This window comes from Sus scrofa, chromosome 14 (genome assembly GCF_054392235.1).
Source record: "Sus scrofa isolate SSC_HxYL_T2T_F1_AM1 chromosome 14, Sscrofa_HxYL_maternal_Yorkshire_Landrace_v2.0, whole genome shotgun sequence".
In the NCBI taxonomy this organism is placed as follows: domain Eukaryota; kingdom Metazoa; phylum Chordata; class Mammalia; order Artiodactyla; family Suidae; genus Sus; species Sus scrofa.
Window position 1 is genome coordinate 70,094,960 of NC_139396.1, and position 27,368 is coordinate 70,122,327.

The window sequence follows — 27,368 nt, forward strand, 5'->3', positions numbered from 1 at the left end:
TTATTTTTAGCTAAAAGAACATAACTTTTTCTTCTTTTTAAACAGTGCCAATGGCAGTCATTCTTGGGTACAAACATTATTTCTTTCAAACGCTCTGTTTGGGATGGTTGATCCTAACAGCTACCACACGTTGGGCTCATTTGGGAAAAGACACTGCTCAGAGCCAGTGAGACGTTCAAGCTAAATGTTATGAAGAAGGTCACTGGGCCTGGCTTCCTGCACACTGTGCCCTGTGCCTGGAGAACACATTCCAGGGAGGGAGTCATGTTCTTAAAAAACCCCTGAGTTCCCGCTGTGGTGCCATCGGTTAAGGATCCAGTACGGCCACAGTTATGGTGCAGGTCACAGATGCGGCTCAGCTTTGATCCCCGGCCCCAGAACTTCCATATGCTTGGGGTGCGGCTAAAAAAGGGGGAAAAATCTCCCTGGGTGACTCTAGTGAGCAAGTGAGGGGAAATATTGAAATACAGTGAGGATTCCCTCAGCACCACTGTTGGGGACCACGGAACAGCTGAACTCTGCAGAAGGCAAATATCTATGGACACAGAGTTCTGAAGTACCAAGTGTCCTCCAAAGACAAGATAAAGGACTTATGCATTAACCATGTCATTCCATAAACAGCTGCACTGTGTCCTAAGGATACCCCCTTGGATATCACTAAGAAGATAACCTGCTTATTGCCTATGCCTGTTCCTGCCCACTAACCTTGTCACCTTCCTTAATCCCACTACTAACAAGCTCATCACCTTCCTTAATAAGAGTCCTGTGGGCTAAAGCCCAGGCGCCTTTGTTCTGTGGACCAGAGTGCCTCCTGGTCCCACACTTTCCAGGTGTAAGAGTCTTGCGTGTTCTGTGACACCCTGCCGTCCCGCTTCCAGGATTGGAATGACGCGTCACCAGCTTCCAGGAGCATCTGAGGCCGTCCTCCCACAGCCTCACGTCTCTACACAGAAGAGCCCCCTTCTCCTCAGAGCTGAGGGCCACACAGGAAGGAGGGCTCTGGCCTCCAGAGAGGAGCCACACAGAGGAAGGGACCAGGCACCCTGCACAGAAGGGGACCTGCCTCCAGGAAGCCATCACTGCTCTGACTTGATCTTGATCTCAGAGGAATTTGTGCCCCAGAAGCCCCCTCAGTCCTGACCCCTGAGCAGCCAAGGGCACCCTCAAGACTCACCCTGAGGGGTGTGAGGGGAGCACACAGAGGCTCTGAGGAGACAGGGGACACAAAGCGTCAACTGCCTTGTCCCTAAGGCAGGGGACAGTGTTCAGAGCAGGGGGAAAGACCTGTCCCTGAGGGGCTCTGGTCACCAGGTCACATGCTGTGCCTGGGTCTGGACACCAGGGGGCGCTCTGGGTGCATTCGTCAGGGTGGAGGGGGTTTCTGGGGATGAGAGCTGGGACCAGCCACCTAGCACTGCCTCCTGCCCTCTGTTCAGGGCTCCGAGCTGGGGACTCCCCACCGATCCCCCGCCCCCCGCCCCCGTCGATGCCTCTGCCCACCTCCAGGCCACCCTGAAGCAGAGGAACGTGATCTAGAGCCCAGTGAGAGGTCAGAGCTGGGGGTGCCATTGGCATGCAGGGCCCCTCCCTCTCTCCGAGTAAGAAGAGGGGAAGGACAGACTGGGGGTCGCTCTGCTTCAGCTGTGGGGCCACAGCAAGCAGCCACGAGGACAGCCTGCATCGTGGCCTGGTCCCCTCTGCTCCTCACCCTCCTGGCTCACTGCACGGGTGACTGGGGACAGGGACAGGGGAGGGGGCCTGGGAACAGCCCTGGGCCCTGCTTCCTCCTCTTGGGTCTGCACCCCAGAATCAGCATCTCTGTCTCTCCTGCTTCCAGGATCCTGGCCCCAGGCTGTGCTGACTCAGCCGCCCTCTGAGTCTGGGTCCCTGGGCCAGAGGGTCACCCTCTCCTGCACTGGGAGCAGCAGCAACATCGGGGGTGGTAACAGTGTGAACTGGTCCCAGCCGCTCCCAGGAAAGGTCCCCAGATCCGTATTCACTTATGCCAATCTCATGGCTATTGCTGCCCCGGATCAGATCTCTGGCTTCAAGTCTGGCAGCTCAGGCACCCTGACCATCACTGGGCTCCAGGCTGAGGATGACGCTGAGTATTACTGCACAGCCGGGGGTGACAGCCTCGATGGCCCCACAGTGCCCCAGGCCAGGGGGCAAGTGAGACCAAAACCTGCTGTCCCCCAGCCAGGGGGCTCCCTGGGCAGAGCCATCCTCTGCATCATCAGCTGCTGCCTTTGTCTGTTTGCCCACAGGCAGCCTGAGCCCAACAGCTGCCAGAACATGTCCTCGTCACTATCTGTCCCCAAACCTCTCCTCTGTGGCAGCACACGGTCTCATTTCCTCAAGTTGAGCACAAATCCCTGGATGCTAGGGACAGGCTGCCCTGGAGACAGAGCTCATGGCGGGTCAGAGCAGGACCCAGGACACAGAGTCCAGCTGTGCCTGAGTCAAGACACATCAGAGTGTCCAGTCCGTGTCCTGGTGCCCACAGCACCTCCTCTCTATGCGAGTAGTGGACCCTCGGGGTCCCTGCTGGGTTCCCTGCAGGAAGGTCTGGGGTTTGGGCTCCGTGGCCATCAGTGGGCGCAGCTGAGAGCCTGGCTGCTCCTCCTGCCTTGCCCATGAAAGCCTCTCAGGCTCACCCCAAACCTCAGTCCTGGAGCGGAAACCGAGCCCTGGACCCCTGCTCCTCTGTGGAGGTAGCCGCCCAGGGCCTCCTGCTCAGGCTCCCGCAGGAGCTGCTGCTGCTGCCCTCCTGGCTCCAGGTCATCTGGGGCCCTGGCTGGGGTGGGGCGCCTCCCCTCCCCTCTGTCCTCCAAGTCCCTCCAGCTGCCCCTTCCTGTCCACCTGTGTTAGGGATAAACAGGGAGGGTCTTTTCTTCTTCTTTTCTTCTTTTTGAGCACCCGCGCCCTTGTGCAGAAGTAAAGGGCCTAGTCGCGATCTCCCCGTGTTCATGTGTCTCACTTTCTGACACTGACGATCCGAGCCAGAGTCATTTTAATTTTCCAGCGCTGGGCACGAATCAGAGAACAGCTGGCGCCTTTACCGTAGGGGTGTGGAAAAGGGAATAGGGAGCTTGGCAAGAGCGAAGCCATCTTGCTGCCACTGTCCATCTTGGTGAACTTAAACTGACCCATACGAGGGCTCTGAGCAAAACAAAGTCGTTAGCACTTGAGAAACTCCGGGCCCCAATTGTTCTCGAGATATTCAAAAAAGGATAGCTAGGTTGTACTTGAGGTGAATCATTCATTAAAGGAACAACATAAGACATTCTGTACAGCTATACATATTTCTGTATCCTGCATGTAACTAAAGCCTAACGGAGCATGTTAGCTACATAAGCAAGCACTATAAATGTCTCTCCCCTTTCCGCTTGGGGTCCATGATTGGAAAGTGATTCCCCACGGGCCGCCGGCGTAATAAAGCTGTTCTCCACCTTCCTCGTGTGTCCTCTGAGGTGATTTCTGGGACTTCGACAACATTTACCACATATGTTCCACAAATCCCCTTAAGTTCTTGAATACAGTCATGGTGTTTCCTCAAAAGGAAAAACAAACAAACAAACAAAAACGAAAAACAAGAACAAAACCAAGAAAGCAAAACCTGTGTTCTAGGCTTTTAGGGTCCCCAGTCAGGAGTAGAGGCCATGCTGGGCCATTTCAGTTCCTTCAATTGTCAAAACGTGCAAGGGTCCACCCTCTGAGGCTCAGCCCAAGGCCCGTGATTAATGCCATTTGCCCCAACGTGGATGTGGACGGGACGGAACTAGAGATGATCTTATTAAGTGAAGTAAGTCAACAAGACACGGACAAATCCCATATGATATCATTTATATGTGGAATAGAACATAAGGCACACGGGAACCGAACTGCGAAACACAATCAGACCCCCAGACAGAAAGAAGAGACGTGTGGTTGCCAAGGGGGTAGAGGGGTAGGGGAGGGATGGTCTGGGGGGAGCTGATGCAAACTGCTGTACTTAGAACAGATAAGCAACGGGTCCTACTGCTTAGCATGGGGAGCTAGATTCAATTATCTTGGGACAAACTGAGGCAGAATATTACGTAGTCAGTGTAGGAACAGGGGCTCCGATACATTCTTTCATAGGGCTATTGACTAACACTTGTGGCTTAAAGGCTCCGGGAAGTAACATCCCCACAGGCCTTGTTTACTGTAGGAAATGCGAATCTCTAGCCCACTCCTCAACTGATAGAAAAGGAACGAGAGGAATGGTGACTCAATCTAAGGAAAGAAAAGGGCACAAAACCCATAAAACTTCCAGGAAATTTCCAACCCTAAAAGCCCTATTGCACAAGGACTGATACAGGTAATTGAGCAAGGCCAGTGGGAGAAAACCACATCTTTCTGGACCCCACGTTGGTACCCTCCCCACCTTTAAAAGATAAAAAGCCCTACAGGACAATAGGGAGCGGGGGCTCTTCTCCCTGCTCCTTGCAGCCCTGGGAGCCATTTGCTTTCCTTTAAGAAGGACTTTGCTTGCTAGCTGCCTGTGTATTCTCAGAGGTCATTCTTCGACTGCCGTGAACGGGAACCCGGATTCCAGCATCAAAAGTATAATGGAAACGAACATAAAAAAGAATGTATATATATATGTATAACTATCACTTAGCTGAATGGCACGAATAGGCACAATATTGTAAATCAACTACAATTCAATAAAAATAGTAAACAAATAAAAAAACAATAAGGAAACTATATATATATATATATATATACACACACACACAACACAGAGGGTATATATGTAGCCTAAACTTTTTCTTTTTCTTCTTTTTTTCTTTTTTTCTCTTTGTGCCTTTTCTAGGGCCGCTCCCAGGGCATGTGGTGGTTCCCAGGCTAGGGGTCTAATCGGAGCTGTAGCCACCGGCCTACGCCAGAGCCACAGCAACACAGGATCCGAGCCGCATCTGCAACCTACACCACAGCTCAAGGCAACGCCGGATCCTTAACCCAATGAGCAAGGCCAGGGATCGAACCCTCAACCTCATGATTCCTAGTCAGATTCGTTAACCACTGAGCCACGATGGGAACTCCCTTAAACCTTTTCTGATTTCTGCTTTTCCCTACACTATCAGCAATATATTGGTATAATTAGAATAAGATTTAGTGGGAATATTTTCTTTCGCATGAGTGGAGGCTCGCAAACAAAAGAAAAGAGTCTCGTGAATTTAGTAAACAGTTAATTGACCAGCAAATCTAATATGAACACAAAATCCTAATTTTAGGAGTTCGTCATGTGACTCATCATGTAAACATCCCGACATAGTGTCCATGAGGATGCAGGTTCGATTCCTGGCCATGTTCCGTGGGTTAAGGGTCTGGTGTTGCCAGAAGCTGCAGTGTAGGTTGCACAGTCAGCTCCAATTTGGTGTTGCCATGGCTGTGGCTAGGGTGAACGGAGATGGGCATTTTGGAAATAAGGTTGGTTTCCACAGAGACGAGAGTCCCAGTGCGACAGCAGCCCAGTCCCCAGGGTGCACCGAGAAAGGCCCTGTGACCCCGCTTTCCTGGGAGGAGCATGAGCCAGGACTGCTGTCCAAGGGACCCCTCTGCATGGGGGCTGGGGACATGCCAGGGGCTGGAGGAGGGGGCCCGTGGGCAGCAGGGGGTGCCCACAGAGTCCTGAGAGTGGGTGCTGGGCCAGACAGCTGGGAGCCCCCAGGGTGCAGGGGGCTGGGCACACTGTCCTCACTGAGGTGGACCCTCCTCCCTGAGGCCTGGTCACCACCCGGGAGCTCCTGGCCAGGCTCCCTCACCCCCGTGGCTCAGATCTGGGTTCCCCCCGCCCTGTCCCCTGTGGACTCTTGGCCTAGCCTGGGTCAGGGAGGGGCTGGTAGAAGGCGGGGAATCAGAATGAGCCCCAAGGAGGAGCAGGGCTCCTGGGAGAGTCTGCCCAGAGGACGAGCCCAGCCTGTGGGCAGGGGCCCCAGTGTAACCTGTGCAGTTAGGGGTGGGAATGTGAGCATTAGCCCATTACCCACGCGACCGGCTGTGTCTGTTCTTAGGAGGCTTTGTTATTTGTGGTGTTATATTTATAATTTTCATTTACTTAATATCAACTAAAACCTGTATATTAGAATAAATGACTTTTGGTACCAGTGCCAGTAATTCATCTAGTATTTGAATTTGTTAAAATTTATGTAGACTCTTTGGAAAAATATTCAATGATAGTGGCTTGTAATATTCCATGTATGAATTTTATTTACCAGGTGTATTACAAGACTTTCAAGGAACTAGGATATCTTATTTTATTTTATTGTTATATTTTTTGGTTTTTGAAAGCTGCATCTATGACCCATTGAAGTTCCCAGGCTAGGGTTCGAATTGGAGCTGTAGCTGCCGACCACAGCCACAGCCAAAGCAATACAGTATCCGAGCCACGTCTGTGACTTGAACCACAGGTCATGGCATTGAAAGTTTTTTTTTTTTTTTTTGGCTTTTTGGCTTTTTGTCTTTTTTTCCTAGGGCCAGCATTGCCAGATTTTTAACACACCGAGTGAGGCCAAATTGAATCCATGCCCTCATGGATACTAGTCAGGTTCACTACTGCTGAGGCACGATGGGACCTCCTGAACTAGGATATTTTAAATTTCTTTCAATGTTTTGTAGAAAAGCAAACCAAAAAAAACACAAGCAAGAATACGAGACCATGTGATCACTGAAGCATTATTAGATATTTCAGTGAAAACATACACAATACAAGTTTCTGTGGAATAATACAATAAACATTTTTCTATTTTTCATAAGAAATCTGACTGTTCACTGTTTACAACAGATTCAATGTTATATCTACCTAGAAAATTATGCATTTTATCTCTCTTTTTTCTAGAGGTTATCTATAAGATTTATTTTTCTTTTCTCACAGGTTCCCCTAGGGGGCGCTGTGGAACTGCCTCCTGGGCCTCTGCAGGGCTCCCCAGGGAGGACCCTTGCCCCCAAGAACTGAGCCTGAGGGTGGGGCCTGTGCTCCCTGGTGGGCATTCAGGAGCAGGTCCTCTCTGGCTGCCAGAGTTCCCTGAGCAGAGACCTGCCTGCTGTCAGCAGGTGCTTCCTCCCAGGGGCTCCCAAAAGCGAGGCCTCCCTCAAGACCTCAGGTCTGGGCTGGGAGCTGAGCCCCAGCACCAGGGACCAGGGAGCCCGGGGAGGTCCCTGGCTGGACCCCCACTGGCATGGGAAGCCCCTCCCCTGGCAGAGGCTGGGCAAGCAAAGGAGGCCTGGGCAGCCCAGCCCCTATGTGGGCACCAGGGGCTGGGAGCACTATGGCCCGGACTCCTCTGCTGATCGTGCGCCTCTGTCACTGCACAGGTAGGGACAGGCCTGGGGGCCCAGGGGTCAGTGCCCAGCCTGCGTCAGCCCTTGGGGCTCAGAGTCTTGGCATCTTTGCTGCAGCTCCTGCCCCGTGTCCCCCTTGTGTCTGTGTCTGCAGGGTCCCTCTCCCAGGCTGTGCTGACGCAGCCGCCCTCCCTCTCTGCCTCTCCTGGACCATCAGCCAGGCTCCCCTGCACCCTGAGCAGTGGCTCCAGTGTTGGCAGCTACCACATATCCTGGTACCAGCGGAAGCCTGGGCGCCCTCCCTGGTACCTCCTGAGGTTCCACTTTGCCTCTAGTAAGGACCAGGGCTCGGGGGTCCCCAGCTGCTTCTCTGGGGACAAAGATGCCTCGGCCCATGCGGGGCTTCTGCTCATCTCTGGGCTGCAGCCCGAGGACAAAGCTGACTGTGACTGTCTCAACTGGCAAAGCAGTGCTTCTCACTGTGACACAGGCAGATGGGGACATGAGAGAAGAATCTCAGCCTGTCAGAGTCTTAGTATTGAAACTTTAATGATTTAAAATGATTCACATGTGTATTAATTTGACTTCAATTACCTACACGTCAGAATGAGTCTGCCTAGTAAAAGGCATCAAATTTTTCAGAAGGCTCAGATAAATATAAACAAAAATTAACCAAATAAAAAATAAAAGATCATATAAAAAAATAAATAGGTTATAAATGTAAATCTATTATGAAATATACCCATGTCTGTGATATATAGTATAAATATATTAAGAGATAAAAGTATGAATAAAACATACAAAAAAATAAAACAGATAATAATAAAAATAAATTTAAAAATTTATAAAAGTATCCCTGCCTGTGACCATCGCCAGCTCAGCTTTGGCGTCTGCTGGCACTCGGGCTGTTGGTTCCAAACAGTGTCACATGCTCTCCTCCTGGGCCACCTTTATGGGGTCCATGAACACGTCTCCGCTCCTGACTGGTCTCCCACGGCAGACAGAATCCCTCTGTGCCCAGGTACAAACCAGCCCGCGCGGGTCCTGGCTATGATGACAAGGAAGCCGAGGTCCAGCCTCTGTGCCCTGGGAGACCCGGGGGCCTCTGCCACCCCCTGTATGTCCCTCTCTTGGTCCAGGCTTCGTGCTCCCGCCCTGGACCCTGACACCTCCAGGATGCTGGGTGTCTCCCTTTCTCTTCAGCTTCAACTCTGAGCAGCTCCTCCTGTCCAGCTGAGTCATTAACGGCCTCATGTCCAAGGCTCATGGAGGCCCCGCCATGCACGCACTTTCTCCATGTTTACCCCATGGCCTTTCCCACGTTTCCCTCTCTAGTCCTTTGTTTGGGGTGATGTTCCATAGACTGTGAGGTACTTTGAACTCCACCTTTTAAATCCAAACCCCACAAACTTCATGGAATTCTTCAGAAATGAACTTGCATGATGCCAGTGCGGATGGAGAGAGAGGAAGTGGGTGTTTCTTAGGCCAGAAATGGAGAAAGAACCTTTAACAATATGAAGGGTCCATTTAGTGTGATATTCTTTCGGTGTCAATCTCTGTATTGAAAAAATTGCAAAACTAGCCCAAGTCAGAGCCCAAAGGAAAGAATCCGCATAAAAGAGTGAATGCTAACCCCTGAAGCCATGAAGGAATGGACAGGTTTTCTCGTGACAGCGTCATATTCTCAAGGCAAACTCAGACATAAGAGTGAAGATGTGGAGTTCCCATTGGCTCAGCAGAAATGACTCTGACGAGTAACCATGAGGATGCAGGATCAACCTCCAGCCTCGCTCAGTGGGTTAAGGATCCGGCATTGCCGTGGGCTTGGTGTAGGTCGCAGACGTGGCTCGGATCTGGCATTGCTGTGGCTGTGGTGTAGGCCAGCAGCTGCAACTCTGATTCGACCCCTGGCCTGGGAACTTTCGTATGCCACGGGTGGGGCCCTAAAAAGACCTAAATAAATAAACAGTGAAGACAGGTAGAGTGAAGACGTGATGAACCTAACAGGAGGCCTTTAAAAGATGGCAACCACTGGGGGGTGGGGGGATGCACTGAGGGTTTGGGATGAAATGCTATAAAATTTGGTTGTGGTAATCATTGCATAACTATAAACGTTAATAAAACTGATTGAGTAATAAACACAACACAAAACAGGGCAACCACACAAAACATCCTGGAAGCTTCTGCAGGGAGAAGCAGTACTTGCTGGGACAGCACTGGGGACTCTGGATACCTTCCAGCTTTAAACGTGGCTCAAGGTGGTTACATTCCTGTATTGATCCCAGGAGCAAAGCAGAAACCAATTCACACATCAGGGAATCCTGAACTATCAGGTACCCAGCTTTCCGTTTAGCTGGTAGAGGTCATGAGGGACCTGGGAAAGGAATGTTTCAGCCCACACTGCCCTGAGGGGCCTCATTCTACTGCCCTGGGAGGTGACATCAGAAAGATCCACTGGCAATGCCACAAAGCCCTTCCAGGAGGCTGGGGCTGTGAGGTGGGTCTGAGCCCAGCAGGAGGCTCTGGGGGACTGTCTTGAGAGCTCAGGGTCCTGGGCCAGGCAGTCTGAGGACACACTCCACTGGCTCCCGGCTTAGTGAGCAGCTGTGTCCTCACTCAAGTGTGACTGTCCTGCCCCTGGGCCCCCAGGAGCCCCACAAGCCCTCAGCTCTGAGGAACACACGTGCCTCTGACATCCTCCTCCGCTGTCACCCAGTCACTGCCCAGCCCTGCTCTTCAGGCAACGTCAGGGGGACAATCACACAGCAGAGGTGAATGTCCTTGAGGATGGTGACCTGCAGGCTACCTGGACAGAGGATGAGGGACCCTGGGGAGGGACTGTCTGTCTCCACACCAACCCTTGGGCCTCACAAGCAGGCTCTGAGCTCCCCCGCAAGACCTAGATTCCTCCTTCACCTCCTCACTCACTGAACACCCGGGTGTCCTGTGGGGAGGTGACAGGGTGTGGGTCTGGGGGTATCAGCACTGTCCTTCCTTTCTAACACCGTCGAACCCTCCTTCCAGGGGCAAGGATCGCATGTTCACGGCTCGGCCATTGTAATGTGTAGGTTTTTCCTTAAAAATACTTAATATATAGGGTAATATGTATAGATTGTAAATTCAGTTTGTCATTCAAGAAAATGAAACTATACAAAAATTCTTGTTCCTCCATAAGAAATGCTTCTTAGACAGAGGAGGCTGTCATCCAGACCTGCCATGCACTTGACTTGCTAGCCCCCCAGCCCCACTTCCCCCACCTTCTGTGACAGTGGCCAGCACTGAATCAGGGAACCCCCTGTCCCCTTTGCCAAGACGGGGTTTGGGGATGTCCCAGGGGACCCAGTGCTGAGGGGGAGGGAGGCTGAGCTCCCACTGAGAAGCCCAGCAGGCCCTTCACTGAGGAAGCCGGAAACAGCCCAGGGATGGGGGAGGGTGGCATGAGCTCCCTTCCAGGGTCAGGAGGAAGGGAAAGCCTGGCTGCTCCTTCTGCCCTCAGGCTCCAGGGAAGGGACTGAGGACTGAGGTCACAGGAGGGAGTGCAGCACGTTGGGAGAAGGATGTCACCCCCTATCCTCAGTGTCTCATCCCTGTGCTGTCCTTGGTCTGTGGGACATCCCTGCATCTGCCCCCTTCAAGACATCCCCCAGGGGACATCAGGTGACACTGGGAAGGGACTGGCAGGAAGCTGATTTGCATGAAGGCCCTGCCCCCACTCATGGCTCTGGGAGGCATCAAAAGGCCCGAGGGCCCCACCATCCAGCCCAGGAGGCTGAGGAGGCCGCGTCCCAGGAGTGTCCCCACCATGGCCTGGACGGTGCTTCTGATCGGGCTCCTCGCTGTCGGCTCAGGTCAGGGGCCGGGGCTCTGCATCCTTGAGGGGCACCTGCCGGCTGCTCTCAGGACCTTGACACCATGGCAATCCCTGTCTCTCTCCTGTCATTTTAGGGGTGGATTCTCAGACTGTGATCCAGGAGCCGGCGATGTCAGTGTCTCCTGGAGGGACCGTCACACTCACCTGTGCCTTTAGCTCTGGGTCAGTCACTACTAGTAACTACCCCAGCTGGTTCCAGCAGACACCAGGCCAGCCTCCCCGACAGCTGATCTACAGCACAAACAACCGCCCGACTGGGGTCCCCAGTCGCTTCTCTGGAGCCATCTCTGGGAACAAAGCCGCCCTCACCATCACGGGGGCCCAGGCTGAGGACGAGGCCGACTATTTCTGTGCTCTGTATAAAAGTAGTGCTAATGCCACAGTGATGTAAACCCATGGGGAAGTGGGACCCAAACCTCCTCATGTGCTCAGAGGGCTCAGACCTTAGAGGCAGGAGAGGCAGAGGGAGGGTGGGGACGCTCAGCACCACCAGGGCAAGGGAGGCTCCGGCCCCATCTCCTGTCCAGGGGTTCATGGCCAAGGGCCTCCTCCAGTCCCCTCGGGGGTGTGGCCACCTCTCCAAGGGGACCCCTCTCTGCCTGTCATGCTGCGGAGGGGGCACAGCTCCCAATTTCATCAACCAACACTGAGCCTCAGAGACCCCTCCACTACCAGCAAGACTCTTCCTATTCAAACAGCACAAACACATATGTCCTCACCATTCATTGGACGGTGCAGGTACATTCATATTCTTGTAGCATCGGAACGGAAGCACTAGCGGGAGCTTGCTGGAAACACAATTTCTCAAGCTACTGGGTCAGAACCGTGGTTTGGCGTGTGTGAATCTCAGGTCAACAAATGCCCCCCAACAATGTAAGAACACCCAAGTTCCAGAGGTGTAACCTCCACCCCTATTGCTATGATATCACCCTGAGAATTGCCCTGTGAAGTTCAGCCCAAGCACATTAACATTCAGGACACAATCACTCCCACGGGAACTCAGAACTTCAGAATCCTCAGGAACAAATTCAACATCTAAAGACACGGGGGTTCCTCAGGCTCGATTTCCTACTATGATTAGAACTTGGGAGGAATCAAGATTAGAACCTCTGCTCTCTAGAGACATACCTGAGCTACTAGAGATATGTTACTATTTAGAATTGGCTCTGGGAACCCTGGTAGCACCATGTGCAGACTCACCTGGGGCCACGACCCGAGGGCAGGGCTGGGGCTGTGTCACCTGGTGGCTGTTCCCTGAGGCCTCCAGCACAGGCTAGGACTGTGAGGAGAAGCAGAAGTATGAAATTTGGGGTTGTTTCCTTTCCTCTCTGTAGAAAACGATACAAGAAATCTATCATGGTGAGGTCATTCAAAATGTGAGGGAAAAGCAGTATTTGCACAGATAGGGTGGGATTACACTCACATGTGTGTAATTGCATATCTGTATTTAGATATTCGATATACATCCATATGTGTGTGCTTATATCCATATAATTGGGTTGTATCAAGAAGCGATCATTAGGTCAAGGTCACCCACTGGGGTCTGAAACCCAGGGTCTCCCTCAACAGACACTTGGGAGGCTGTGCCTCCAGGGCGGAGAGGAAAGGTTGTGTGGCAGCCATGGCTGTCCCACCAGGGACACAACAGTTCCCGGGAGTGCAATGCATGCTGGGAGACACGCAACTCAGGGGGGATGCGCCCAGTGGATGCAGATCAGTCATCAGGACTTCTGGGGACAAATGGAGCCTATGGTCACCCCAGGGTCACCAGAGCCAGGTAAAACACAGAGGAATGAGGAAACTAAATTTACGTCTTATCTATCATGGGCCCATTCTAGATCAGGTTTGCACAATACAAGAATTTGGATTTGGACAGCTTCTATTTTTGTTATTTTTATTTTATTTGCTTTTACGGTCCCCACCCTTGGCCTATGGAGGTTCCCAGGCTACGGATCGAATCGGAGCTATAGCATCCAGCCTATGCCACAGCCACAGCCACAGCCACAGCAACACAGGAACAAAGCTGAGTCTCCCACCTTCACCGCAGTTCATGGCAACACCAGATCCTTAATCTACTGGGCTAGGCCGGAGATCAAACCTGCATCCTCATGGATATCAGTCAGATTCGATACCACTGAGCCATGACAGGAACTCCAGAATCGGTTGAGTTTAATCCCATGTGTGCTCTTACAGATATTTAAGGACTTTATCACTGTAGTTTCAGACCTTCTCAAAAAACACAAAACCAGAATCTGATCTCTTGGTTGGTGGATTTCATCAAACATTTAAGTTGGAAAGAGTAATGATGTGACGCAAGCTTTCAAAGAAAATAAGAAAAAGCAATAACCAGTATGTTTATGAGGCCAAGTTTTCCATATGCTATAAACAAAATACTTAAAAAAACCCTAAAAGCCAATATTTTTCATGAACATACACACACACACACACACACACATAGAGCTTGAGGAATTTGCACATTGAAGCTAACAATAGAGCAAAAATCATCCATCTAGAAATCCTAGGGTAATTTAACATTTGACAAGCCATCAATGTAAATCTCACTTGAAAAGGAAAAAATATATGTGATCATCTCCATAGATGAAAATATTGAGCCGCTCAACACTCTTGGTTTATTAAAAAGTAAGAAGAAGAAAAAGGAAATGTCTCAGTAAACTCCCAACACAATGGGATTTTCTCAACCTGATCAGGCGCACCTTTGGAAAGCCTATCTGGAAAAATCACACGAAAGGTTATTGACAATGTTTGCCCCAAGATCAGGGACCTGGTCTGGTCCAGAGTAGATCCCAACATCCGGAATGGGTTTTTGAGATGACACAGCACTGGGGTAAGAGAGGCAGAGGTTTATTCAACATTTCTCCTCCCTGAGCAGGTGGTCTAGTTTCCTGTCTCAGACCACTTCACTCTGTGCTGTTCTCCCTGAAAACCTGTAACCCCTTAGGACAAGCCGGAGAAAACATCAGGGCAACCCAAATCAGGGGACGTTCTTCAAAACACTGCACCAGTGTTGCCCAAAGTCCTCACAGATGGGAGTCCTGTCATGGCTCCCTGCTGAGTAGCCCGACTAGCAGCCATGAGGCCACAGGTTTGATTCCCGGCCTCACTCCAGCATTGCCGTGAGCTGCCCTTTCTCAACGATGTGAACAACAAGGTAACTGAAAAATGGTCACAGACTGGAGGAGTCCAAAGAGTCCTGAATTTCCCCTCAGAGGTGACTTCAAGACAGGGCCTTCCCAGGAGGCAACCTCTGAACATCACCATCCAGGGCCCCCATCCCAGGAACAACAATGGACCTTCAGGGGGAGGGAACTCGTTTGCATGACTGGTTCCTCCTCTGCGGGGCCAGTGGACACAGGAGACCTCAGAAAATGTCGTGGACATTCTCATTCAGGAGCTCCTGCTGTGGGGCAAGGGGATCGCTGGCATCTTGGGAGAGCTGGGACGCAGGTTCAATCCCCCTCCCTGCACGGTGGGTTTAGGATCCTGCATGGCTGCCCCTGTGGCTTAGGTCACAACCTCTGGCTGGGATGTGACCCCTGGCCTGGGAAGTCCAAATATGGAGGTGTAACCAAACAAAGATAGAAGAAAACAAAAGGAATTCTCATTCAGACTACCTGATCTTGTGATTTCCTGTGAAGCGGTTTCACGAAAACTCTCTACTTTTTCTACAGTAATTACTATTTGACTTTTTTTTGGTCTTTTTAGTTTAGTTTAGTTTAGTTTAGTTTGCTTTTTAGGGCCACACTCGCAGCATATGGAGATTCCCAGGCTAGGGGTTGCATCGGAGCTGCAGGTGCCAGCCTACACCACAGCCACAGCAACACAAGCCCCAAGCCGTGTCTACCACCTACACCACAGTTCACGGCAACGCAGGATGGAAGCCAAAACCTCACGCTTCCTAGTCGGATTCATTTCCACTGTGCCACAGTGGGAACTCCTTTTTTTGTCTTTTTAGAGCCCCGCCCCGGGCATGTGCACGTTCCCAGGCTAGGGGTCGGATCGCAGCTGTAGCTGCTGGCCTCTGCCACAGCCACGGCAACACCACATCCAAGCCGAGCCTGCCACCTCCACAGCAGCTCACAGCAACGCCAGATCCTCAACCCACTGACCAAGGCCAGGGATCCAACCTGCGTCCTCATGGATACTCATCGGAGTCGTTTCCACTGAGCCACGATGGGAACTCCTGTTTCACGTTTTATCTTTGATAGGATCACTTTCGACAAAGTGTTCTTCTCTAGGAAAGTATAGGTTTCATCTAGTTTCTTAATATTTCTTTTCCCATAATGCACTGACATTCTAACACATGGACTCTCAGAGGAATAACTGCAGTCAGATTGTTCCCTTCCACCCAAACAACTCCCCCCAAGTTCAGTTACGGGCAGGCTGCATATAATTCCACAGGTTTTCTACTCTTGCAAAATGACTAGACATCTAGCCTAGATGTACCGTCTAGACATATAAAAATGTCTTATTTATTTTGGTAAATGGCTATTTTTTTTTTTTTTTGTCTATGACTAGATCGAATCCTCACCACAGCAGTGACAATGCCAGATCCTTAACCTGCTGAACCACCAGGGAACTCCGTGGGACCATTGATTTTTTTTTTATCATGGTTTTTTTTAATTACTCAATGAATTTATTACATTTATAGTGGTACAATGATCATCACACTCCAATTCTATAGGCTTTCCATCCCACAACTCCAGCACATCCCCCCAACACCCATACTTCTCCACTGGAAACCAGAAGTTTTTCAAAGTCTGTGAGTCAGTATCTGTTCTGCAAAGAAGTTCATTCTGTCCTTTTTTCAGATTCCGCATGACGGTGAAAGCATTTGATGTTGGTGTCTCATTGTACGGCTGACTTCACTTAGCGTGATCATTTCTAGGTCCATGCATGTTGCTAAAAATGCCAGTATTTCGTTCCTTTCAATGGCTGAGTAATAGTCCATTGTGTATATGTACCACTTGTTCTTGATCCACTCCTCTGTCGATGGACATTTGGGTTGTTTCCATGTCATGGCTATTGAAAATAGTGCTGCACTGAACAAGGGACCAGTGATTTTTAAGGTTCGATCTTTAGGTCATTCTTTGATAAGGTTTGTCTTTTTTTTTTTTTTTTTTTGGCTATTTCAGTGCTGCACCCTCGGCATTTGGAAATTCCCAGGCTAGGGGTCGAATCAGAGCTGCAGCTGCCGGCCGGAGCCATGGCCATAGCAACGCGGGATCCGAGGCGCATCTGCCACCTACACCACAGCTCACGGCAACAACGGAACCTTAACACACTGGGTGAGGCCAGCGATCGAACCCACATCCTTGTGATTCCTAGCCGGGTTTGTTAACTACTGAGCCACAGAGAGAACTCCCTGTTTGTTTGTTTGTTTGGGATTGAAGTTATCTTGTATCCAAAAAAAGCATGATGTAGAGTGGACTTTTTTTTCCAAGCAAATAATGTAAATATGTCTCATTTTAAACAGCCCCAATGGCAATCATTCTTGGGTATAAACAGTATTTACCTCAAATGCTCTGCTTGGGATGCTTGATCCTAACAACCGCCACATGACAGGCTCCCTTGAGAACAGACGCTGGCAAAAGCCGATCAGACATTTAAGCAAAATGTTGTGAAGAAGGTCCCTAGGCCTGGCTGCCTGCAGACTGGGCCCTGTGCCTGGAGAACAGCTTCCTGGGAGTGAGTCACGTTATTACAAAATCTAGGAGTTCTGGCGGTGGCCCAGCAGAGATGAACCTGACTAGCATCCATGAGGACGCGGGTTTGATCCCCGGCCTTGCTCAGCAGGTTAAGGATCTGGTGTTGCCCCACTTGTGGCACAGGTCACAGATGGAGAACAGATTCAGGGGGAGGCTGAAAACAAACAAACCTACATGTGCGACAGCATTGTACCAAGAAGGGAGAAATAGTGAAATACCACAGAGATTCCTCAGCAGGACCTTCCAGGAACACCCACAGCCTCACGTCTCTACAGAGAAGAGCCCCTTCTCCTCAGAGCTGAGGGCCACACGGAAGGCGGGCTCTGGCCTCCCGGGAGGAGCCACATAGAGGAAGGGACCCAGTGTCCTGCACAGAAGGGGACCTGAGGGAATGGGGTTGTCACTACTCTGACTTAATCCTGAGCTCAGAGGAATTTGTGCCCAGGCACAACTCAATCCTGACCCCTGAGCAGCTAAGGGCACCCTGGACACACTCACACAGAGGGCCCTGAGGGAACGGGGGACACAGAACGGGTGCCTGGCCTGGCCCTAAAGCAAGGGACAGTGCTCAGAGCAGGGGGCAGGAGCTGTCCCTGAGGGGCTCTTGGCAGCAGGTCACATGCCGTGTCTGGGCCTGGACACCAGGGGGCGATCGGGGTCTGATCACCTGGGTCTCAGGGGGATGAGAGCTGGGACCAGCCAACAGGAACTGCCTGGTGCCCTTTGTTCAGGGATCCCATCTGGGAGCTCCCCCTCTCTGGGCCCACCTGGCCATGCCCCTGCCCACCCCCAGGCCACCCTCAGGCAGAGGGACCTGACCCAGGGCCCACTGAGGGGTCAGAGAGCCCAGGGAATGGGGGTGGGGGTGTCGTGTCATTTGCATGAAGGGCTGTGCCCTCCCTCAGAGTATGAAGAGGGGCAGGACAGACTGGGGGTTGCTCTGCTTCAGCTGTGAGGCCACAGAAGGCAGCCCTCGGGGACAGTCTGCACCATGGCCTGGTCCCCTCTGCTCCTCACACTCCTAGCACATAGGACCCGATCTATGAAACAGAACCAGATCCACAGACAGAAAGAGACTTGTGGTTGCCAAGGGGGTGTGGGGTGTGGGAGGGATGTCCTGGGGGTCTGGGGGGAGCCGATGCAAACTGTTGTACATAGAACAGATAAACGACATGTCCTACTGCATAGCGCGGTGAGCTATATTCAATTATCTTGAGACAAACTATAATGGGAAGGAACATAAAAAAATATAAATATATGTGTAACTGTAGCACTTTGCTGTATGGCACAAATTAGCAAAATATTGTAACTCAACTACACCAATAAAAATAATAAATTTAAACAAATAAAATAACAGTAAAGAAGATATAGCCGAAACTCATTTCCTGATTTTGCTTTTCCCCTACACTATCATCAATATATTTGTATAATTGGAATATGACTTAGTGGGAATATTTTCTTTCACATGGGTTTGTTTCCTCTGAAACAAAGGAAATAGTCATGTGAACTTTAAGAAACAACTAATGTACCAGGAAACCTAATATGGATACAAAATCATAATTTCAGAAGTTCCCGATATGCCTCATCGGGGAAAGATCATCACATAGTGTCCATGAGGATGCAGGTTCGATCCCTGTCCTTGTTCTGTGGGTTAAGGGTCTGGTGTTGCCAGAAGCTGCAGTGTAGGTTGCACAGTCAGCTCCAATTTGGTGTTGCCATGGCTGTGGCTAGGGTGAACGGAGATGGGCATTTTGGAAATAAGGTTGGTTTCCACAGAGACGAGAGTCCCAGTGTGACAGCAGCCCAGTCCCCAGGGTGCACCGAGAAAGGCCCTGTGACCCCGCTTTCCTGGGAGGAGCATGAGCCAGGACTGCTGTCCAAGGGACCCCTCTGCATGGGGGCTGGGGACATGCCAGGGGCTGGAGGAGGGGGCCCGTGGGCGGCAGGGGGTGCCCGCAGAGTCCTGAGAGTGGGTGCTGGGCCAGACAGCTGGGAGCCCCCAGGGTGCAGGGGGCTGGGCACACTGTCCTCACTGAGGTGGACCCTCCTCCCTGAGGCCTGGTCACCACCCGGGAGCTCCTGGCCAGGCTCCCTCACCCCCGTGGCTCAGATCTGGGTTCCCCCCGCCCTGTCCCCTGTGGACTCTTGGCCTAGCCTGGGTCAGGGAGGGGCTGGTAGAAGGCGGGGAATCAGAATGAGCCCCAAGGAGGAGCAGGGCTCCTGGGAGAGTCTGCCCAGAGGACGAGCCCAGCCTGTGGGCAGGGGCCCCAGTGTAACCTGTGCAGTTAGGGGTGGGAATGTGAGCATTAGCCCATTACCCACGCGACCGGCTGTGTCTGTTCTTAGGAGGCTTTGTTATTTGTGGTGCTAAATTTATAATTTTCATTTACTTAATAGCAACTAAAACCTGTATATTAGAATAAATGACTTTTGGTACCAGTGCCAGTAATTCATCTAGTATTGGAATATGTTAAAATTTTGTTTAGAGTATTTTTATAGATATTCAATGATAGTGGCTTATAATATTCCATAAAGGAATTTTATTCACCAGGTTCATTGTAAGACCTTAAAGTGCTTTTTCAAAGAACTAGGACTTTTTATTTGCATCAGTTTTTCATTTTTTAAGGGCCACATCTATCCGACATGGAAGTTCCCTGGCTAGGGGTCGAATTGGAGCTGCAGCTGCCCGCCACAGACACTGCAACACGGGATCCAAGCCACATCTGGGAGATCTACACCACAGCTCATGGCATCGCCAGATGTTGAACCCACGGAGCAAGGCCAGGAATAGAACCCGTGTCCTCATGGATACTAGGCGGATATGTTACTGCAGAGCCACACTGGGGACTCCAGAACTAGGATATTTTTAAACTCTTTCAATGTTTTATAAAAACAGAAAACCACAAGCAAGACTATGGGGCCATGTGTTCTTTGAGGTATTATTACATGCTGCAGTGAAAATGTATATAACACATCTTTCTATGGAGGAATTCCATAATAAAATTTTCTTTTTTTTTTTGTAAGAAATCAAACTGTTCACATATTTTCTATAATGGAGCCAATGCTGCAACTTGTTAGAAAACTAAGCATTTTATCTCTATTTTTCTAGAAGTTCTTAGATTGGTTCCTTTTTCATTTTCCACAAGTTCCCCTAGGAGGTGCTGTGGACCTGCCTCCTGGGCCCCTGCACAGCTGCCCAGGGAGGACCCTTCCCTCCCAGGAGCTGGGCCTGGGGGCGAGGCCTGTGCTCCCTGGTGGGTCCTCTCTGGCTGGCAGAGTCCCCTGAGCAGGGACCTGCCTGCTGTCAGCAGGTGCTTCCTCCCAGGGGCTCCCAATGGGAAGGGTCCCGTGCAGCCCCCGAGGCCGGGCTGGGAGCTGAGCCCCAGCTCCAGGGACCAGGGAGACCGGGGAGGTCCCTGGCTGGACCCCCACTGGCATGGGTAGCCCTTCCCTGGCAGAGGCTGGGCGAGAAAAAGAGACATGGGCAGCCCAGCCCCTCTGTGGGCACCAGAGGCTGGGAGCACCATGGCCTGGACTCCTCTGCTGATCGTGCGCCTCTGTCACTGCACAGGTAGGGACAGGCCTGGGGGCCCAGGGGTCAGTGCCCAGCCTGTGTCAGCCCCTGGAGCTCAGAGTCTTGGTGTCTTTGCTGCAGCTCCTGCCCCATGTCCCCCTGTGTGAGTGTCTGCAGGGTCCCTCTCCCACGCCGCCCTCCCTCTCTGCCTCTCCTGGAGCATCACCCAGGCTCCCCTGCACCCTGTGGGTAGTAAAGTCATATCTTGGTTCCACCAGAGCCAAGAAGCCCACCCACGTTTCTCCTGAGTTTCTATTCAGACTCCAAAAAGCATCAGGGCTTTGGGCTCCCCAGCTGCTTCTCTGAGGACAAAGATGCCTTGGCAACTGTGGGGCTTCTGGTCATCTCTGGGCTGCAGCCCGAGGATGAGGCTGACTATGACTGTCTCAACTGGCAAAGCAGTGCTTTTCACAATGACACAGGCCGATGGAGACGTGGGAAAAAACATTACCTTGTCAGAGTCTTAGTATTGAAACTTTTAATAATTTCAAATAACTGACATGTGTATAAATTTTACATCACTTACCTACAGGTCAGAATGAGTCTGCCTGATAAGGGCCATTCAATTTTCTGAAGTCTCAGATAAATATAAACAAAAATAAATCAAATAAAAAATAAAAGACCATATAAATAAAATAAAATGACTAGATTATACATGTAAATCTATTATATATTATATCAATGTCTGTGATATATAATATAAATATACTAAGAGATAAAAATATGAATGAAACACACAAGAATATAAGATAGATAATAATAAATCAAATAATTTATAAAAATATCCCTACCTGTGACCATCACCAGCTCGGCTTTGGCCTCTGCTGGCACTTGTGTGTGCTATTGGTTCCAGACAGTGTCACATGCTCTCCTCCGGGCCACCTTTATAGGGTCCGTGAACACGTCTCCTTTCCTGACTGGTCTCCCACGGCAGACAGAATCCCTCTGTGCCCAGGTATAAACAAGCCCGCGCGGGTCCTGGCTACGATGACAAGGAAGCCGAGGTCCAGCCTCTGTGCCCTGGGAGACCCGGGGGCCTCTGCCACCCCCTGCATGTCCCTCTCTTGGTCCAGGCTTCGTGCTCCCACCCTGGACCCTGACACCTCCAGGATGCTGGGTGTCTCCCTTTCTCTTCAGCTTCAACTCTGAGCAGCTCCTCCTGTCCAGCTGAGTCATTAACGGCCTCATGTCCAAGGCTCATGGAGGCCCCGCCACGCCCTCACTTTCTCCACATTCACCCCATGGCCTTTCCCATATTCCCCTCTCTGGTCCTTTGTTTGGGCCCTTCTGTTCCATAAAATATGAGTTATTTTGAACTGGGTTTCTTTTTAATGCTTTTTATTTTTTCCATCATAGTTGGTGTACAGTGTTCTGTCACTGTACAGCAAAGTGACCAGGTCACACACACACACACATATATACACATACATTCCTTTTGTCACATTATCCTCCATCCTGTTCCATCATAAGTGACTAGATTTAGTTCCCTGTGCCACACAGCAAGATCTCATTGCTTATCCAGACCAAATGCAATAGTTTGCATCTATTAACAACAGCGAACTGGGTCTTTTAAATCCAACTTTCAGGGCTCCCATCTGGGTTCAGGGGAAAAGAATCTGACTTGCATCCATGAGGTAGCAGGTTGGATCCCTGGCCTCACTCAGTCGGTTAAGGATCTGGCGTTGCTGTGAGCTGTGATGTCGGTCACAGATGCGTCTCAGATCCAGCGTGGCTGTGGCTGTGGCGTAGGCCAGCGGCTACAGCTCTGATTCAACCCCCAGCCTGGGAACATCCAGCCATATGCCACTGGAGAGGGGGCCAAATCCTGACCCAATCAAATTCATGGAAATCTTCAGAAATGCACTGCTTGAGGCCAGGGTGGATCAGGAGAGAGAAAACGGGGGTTTAGGCCAGAATTGGAGAAAGAAATGTGAAAAGTTTAAAAATGTGAAAGTTCCACGTATTGTTTAGGTGTCCATCTTTGTATGGAAAAACTTGCAAAACTAGCCAAAACGAGTCCAAAGAAAGGAATCAGCAGCAGCATAACATTCAGGAGCGAGTGAGAACCACCAAAGCCATCAAGGATGGGAGAGGTTTTCTCGCAACAGCGTCCTATCCTCAAGGCAAAGTCAGACATGAGAGTGAGGACTCCATGAACCTCACAGGCAGCCCTTCAACCACAGCAACCATACAAACCAACCTGGAAGCTTCTCCAGGGAGAAGCAGTACTTGCTGGGACAGCACTGGGGCCTCTGGATACCTTTCAGCTTTAAACGTGGCTCAAGGTGGTTACATTCTGGTATTGACCCCAGGAGCAAAGGGGAAGCCAATTCACACATCAGGGAATCCTGAACTATCACGTACCCAGCCTTCCGTTTAGCTGGTAGAGGTCATGAGGGACCTGGGAAAGGAATGTTTCAGCCACACTGTCCTGAGGGGCCCCATTCTACTGCCTTGGGCGATGACATCAGAAAGATCCACTGGCAGTGCCACAAAGCCCTTCCAGGAGGCTGGGGCTGTGAGGTGGGTCTGAGCCCAGCAGGGGGCGCTGGGGGACTGTCTTGAGAGCTGAGGGTCCTGGGCCAGGCACCCTGGGGACATACTCCATTGGCTCTGGGCTTAGTGAGCAGCTGTGTCCTCACTCAAGTGTGACTGTCCTGCCCCTGGGCCCCCGGGAGCCCCACAAGCCCTCAGCTCTGAGGAACACACGTGCCTCTGACATCTTCCTCCGCTGTCACCCAGTCACTGCCCAGCCCTGCTCTTCAGGCAACGTCAGGGGGACAATCACACAGCAGAGGTGAATGTCCTTGAGGATGGTGACCTGCATGCTACCTGGACAGAGGATGAGGGACCCTGGGGAGGGACTGTCTGTCTCCACACCAACCCTTGGGCCTCACAAGCAGGCTCTGAGCTCCCCTGCAGGACCTGGATTCCTCCTTCACCTCCTCACTCACTGAACCCGGGTGTCCTGTGGGGAGGTGACAGGGTGTGGGTCTGGAGGTATCAGCACTGTCCTTCCTTTCTAACACCGTCGAACCCTCCTTCCATGGCCGAGGATACCATGTTCATGGCTCGACCATTGTAATGTATAGGTTTTTCCTTAAAAATTTTTAATATATACATTAATATAGAAAGATTGTAAATTTATTTCCTCATTCAAGAAAATCAAAATATAGAAAAACTATTGTTCCTGCATAAATAGATGCTTCTTAGACAGAGGAGGCTGTCACCCCAGGCAGGCTGTGTGCTTGACCTGTTGACCCCCCAGCCCCTCTCCCCCCACTTCCTATGACAGTGGCCAGCACTGAGTCAGGGAGCCCCCCCGTCCCCTCTTCCGCAGACATAGGCTCTGGGATGTTCCAGATGACTCAGCGCTGAGGAGGAGAGAGGCTGAGCTCCCACTGAGAAGACCAGCAGGCCCTTCACTGAGGAAGCAGGAAACAGCCCAGGGATGGGGGAGGGTGGCATGAGCTCCATTCCTGGGCCAGGAGGAGAGGACAGCCCAGCTCCTCCTTCTGCCCTCAGGCTCCAGGGCAGGGACGGAGGACTGAGCTCACAGGAGTCAGGGCAGCACGATGGGTGAAGGACGTCACCCCTACCCCTCAGTGTCTCATCCCTGTGCTGTCCTTGGTCTGTGGGATGTCCCAGCATCTGCCCCCTTCAAGACCTCCCCCAGGGGACATCAGGTGACACTGGGAAGGGACTGGCAGGAAGCTGATTTGCATGAAGGCCCTGCCCCCACTCATGGCTCTGGGAGGCATCAAAAGGCCCGAGGGCCCCACCATCCAGCCCAGGAGGCTGAGGAGGCCGCGTCCCAGGAGTGTCCCCACCATGGCCTGGACGGTGCTTCTGATCGGGCTCCTCGCTGTCGGCTCAGGTCAGGGGCCGGGGCTCTGCATCCTTGACGGGCACCTGCCGGCTGCTCTCAGGACCTTGACACCATGGCAATCCCTGTCTCTCTCCTGTCATTTTAGGGGTGGATTCTCAGACTGTGATCCAGGAGCCGGCGATGTCAGTGTCTCTTGGAGGGACCGTCACACTCACCTGTGCCTTTAGCTCTGGGTCAGTCACTACTAGTAACTACCCCAGCTGGTTCCAGCAGACACCAGGCCAGCCTCCCCGACTGCTGATCTACAGAACAAACAGCCGCCCGACTGGGGTCCCCAGTCGCTTCTCTGGAGCCATCTCTGGGAACAAAGCCGCCCTCACCATCACGGGGGCCCAGGCTAAGGACGAGGCCGACTACTTCTGTACTCTGTATAAAAGTAGTGCTAATGCCACAGTGATGTAAACCCATGGGGAAGTGGGACCCAAACCTCCTCATGTGCTCAGAGGGCTCAGCCCCTAGAGGCAGGAGAGGCAGAGGGAGGGTGGGGACGCTCAGCACCACCAGGGCGAGGGAGGATCTGGCCCCATCTCCTGTCCAGGGGTTCATGGCCAAGGGCCTCCTCCAGTCCCCTCGGGGGTGTGGCCACCTCTCCAAGGGGACCCCTCTCTGCCTGTCATACTGGGGAGGGGGCACAGCTCCCAATTTCATTAACCAACACTGAGCCTCAGAGACCCCTCCACTACCAGCAAGACTCTTTCTATTCAAACAGCACAAACACATATGCCCTCACCATTCATTGGACGGTGCAGGTGCAGGTACATTCGTATTAATTTAGCATCGGAACAGAAGCACTAGTGGGAGCTTGCTGGAAACCCAATTTCTCAAGCTACTGGGTCAGAACCTTGGTTTGGCGTGTGTGAATCTTGGATCAACAAATGCCCCCCAACAGTTTATGAACATCAATGCTCCAGAAGTCCTTCAACCTCCATTGCTATGAAATCACCCTGAGAATTGCCCAGTCACATTAACATCCCTGGATGCAATCACTTCCCAAGTAACACTCAGAACTTCAGAATCCTCAGAAAGAGATTAAATATTTCAAATTATGATCAGAATTTGGAGGAATGTCCACAAACCCCTGTTCTCTAGGGACATACTTGGGCTACTAGAAGATATTTTATTATTTAGAATTGGTTTGGAAACCCTGGTAGCACCTCTGTGCTGACTCACCTGGGCCATGAACCCAAGGGCAGGGCCGGGAATGTGTCACCTCCCAGATGTTCCCTGAGGTCTCCAGCACAGGCTATGACTGGAAGGAGAAGAGAAGTGTGAGTTTCGGGGCTTTATTTCCCTTCCTCTCTATAGAAAATGATATTAGGAAACTATCATGCTGAGGTCACTCAAAATGTGATGGAAAAGCAATATTTGCAAGGATATGCTAGGATTACACTCATATATATGTAATCACATATTTATATATAAATATTCCATGTGCATATATGCATATGCATATATATATGTGCATGTGCCAATATACATAAAATTACATTGTCTCAAAAAGCAGTCCTTTAGTCAAGGCCACCCACCTGATTCTGAAACCCAAAGTCTCCCTCAACTGACCCTCTGGAGGCTGTGCCTCCGCAGCAGGGAAAAGTCATTGTGTGGCAGCCACGACTTCCCCAACAAGGGCACAACAGGCCCCTGTGTGCAGTGCATGCTGGGAGACATGGAAATCAAGGGAGATGTGCCCAGTGCATGCAGATCAATCGTCAGGACTTCTGGGGACAAATGGAGCCTATGGTCTCCCCAGGGCCTCCTGCTCCCAGGTTAAACACCAAGGGACTGTGGAAACTAAGAAATTACATCTTATCTGTCAGTGCCGCATTCTAGACAAGATTTGCACAATGCTTGAAACTGGACTTGGACAGCATCTATTATTTTTATTTAAAAATATATTAATTTTATCAAAATCACTGATTTCTTTAAAAATTTTAAATAGTTTATTTTACTTCCACAATGACAGTAATACTGAACGTAGGAAGACAACCTAATGAAAACTTGGCCTGTTTATATACTGTAAGTATTGTCAAATGAAATGAGGAATCAGTTCAGTTTAATTCCATGTTTGCCATTACAGATTTAATTCCATGTTTATCATTGCTGTTTCAGACCTTCTCGAGAAACACAAATCCAGAATCAGATGTCCTGGTTGGTAGATTTTATCAAATTTTTAAATATGAAATAGTAAAGATCCTACACAAGCTTTCACAGAAAATAGAGAAAGAAAGAGTAATATCCAGTATGTTTTATGATGCCAAGTTTTCAATGACTTTAGAAACAGACAAAATACTTAAAACTACAAAACCAAGATTTTTTATGAACATAGATACGGGTCTACCATGAAGTATTTGAATATTGAATTTAGTAATAGACAAAAAGTGGTCCATCCATAAATTCTGTGGTGATTTAACATTTGAAAATCACTCAATAGAAATCACACCTTAAGGGGAAAAAATATATGTGATCATCTCAATAGATGCACATGTGAAAATATTGAGCCACTCAACATTTGCAGTTTTTAAAAAAATATAGGAAAAGAAAAAGGAAATCTCTCAGTAAACTGGCAATATAATGGGATTTTCTCCAACCTGATTAAGTGCATCTATGAAAAGTCTATCTCAAAAAATCACACTCAATGTTACAGACAATGTTTGCCCCAAGATCAGGGACCTCTCTGGCACATAGTAGATCCCAACATCCTATATGAGTCTTTGAGATTACACAGCATTGGGGTTAGAGAGGCAGAGTTGAGTGTGGCAGGGATTTAATCAAAATTTCACCTCCCTGAGGAGATGGTCTAGTTACGTGTCTCAGGACATTTCACTTGTTTGCTATTCTACCTGAAAACACATAACTTTAGTACAATTGATTTCAGAGAGGTAGCAGTGGTTGCTGGCTTGAAGCAAGATCCTACTTCTCTGCTCAGGAATCGAACCTGGGAGGCCTGGATAAAACCAGGAATCCTAGCCACTAGACCAGCTAGAGGCTAGAAGTAGAATT

General features: G+C 50.5%; 2 protein-coding genes and 1 gene segment (V, D, J or C); all 3 read left to right on the top strand.

Moving 5' to 3' along the window:
• The window catches only part of LOC100152327 (immunoglobulin lambda-like polypeptide 5), a 199,812-nt gene that overhangs the window by 34,504 nt on the left and 137,940 nt on the right, over positions 1 to 27,368 (top strand).
• LOC136449365 (V-set pre-B cell surrogate light chain 2) lies at positions 7,296 to 7,866 on the top strand. The gene is made up of 2 exons (NM_001431436.1): positions 7,296 to 7,341; positions 7,463 to 7,866. The coding sequence occupies exons 1-2, from the start codon at positions 7,296 to 7,298 to the stop codon at positions 7,864 to 7,866; spliced, it is 450 nt and encodes a 149-aa protein (NP_001418365.1).
• On the top strand, positions 11,072 to 11,603 carry LOC102167466 (immunoglobulin lambda variable 8-61-like). The segment is given in 2 exon segments: positions 11,072 to 11,156; positions 11,254 to 11,603. Coding segments are annotated over 2 exon segments (363 nt in total).

Excerpts from the sequence above, each read along its gene's own strand:
- LOC136449365 (NM_001431436.1), top strand. The coding sequence starts at position 7,296 with ATGGCCCGGACTCCTCTGCTGATCGTGCGCCTCTGTCACTGCACAG. Across the intron at positions 7,342-7,462 it reads GCGCCTCTGTCACTGCACAG|GGTCCCTCTCCCAGGCTGTG; the intron begins GTAGGGACAGGC and ends CTGTGTCTGCAG.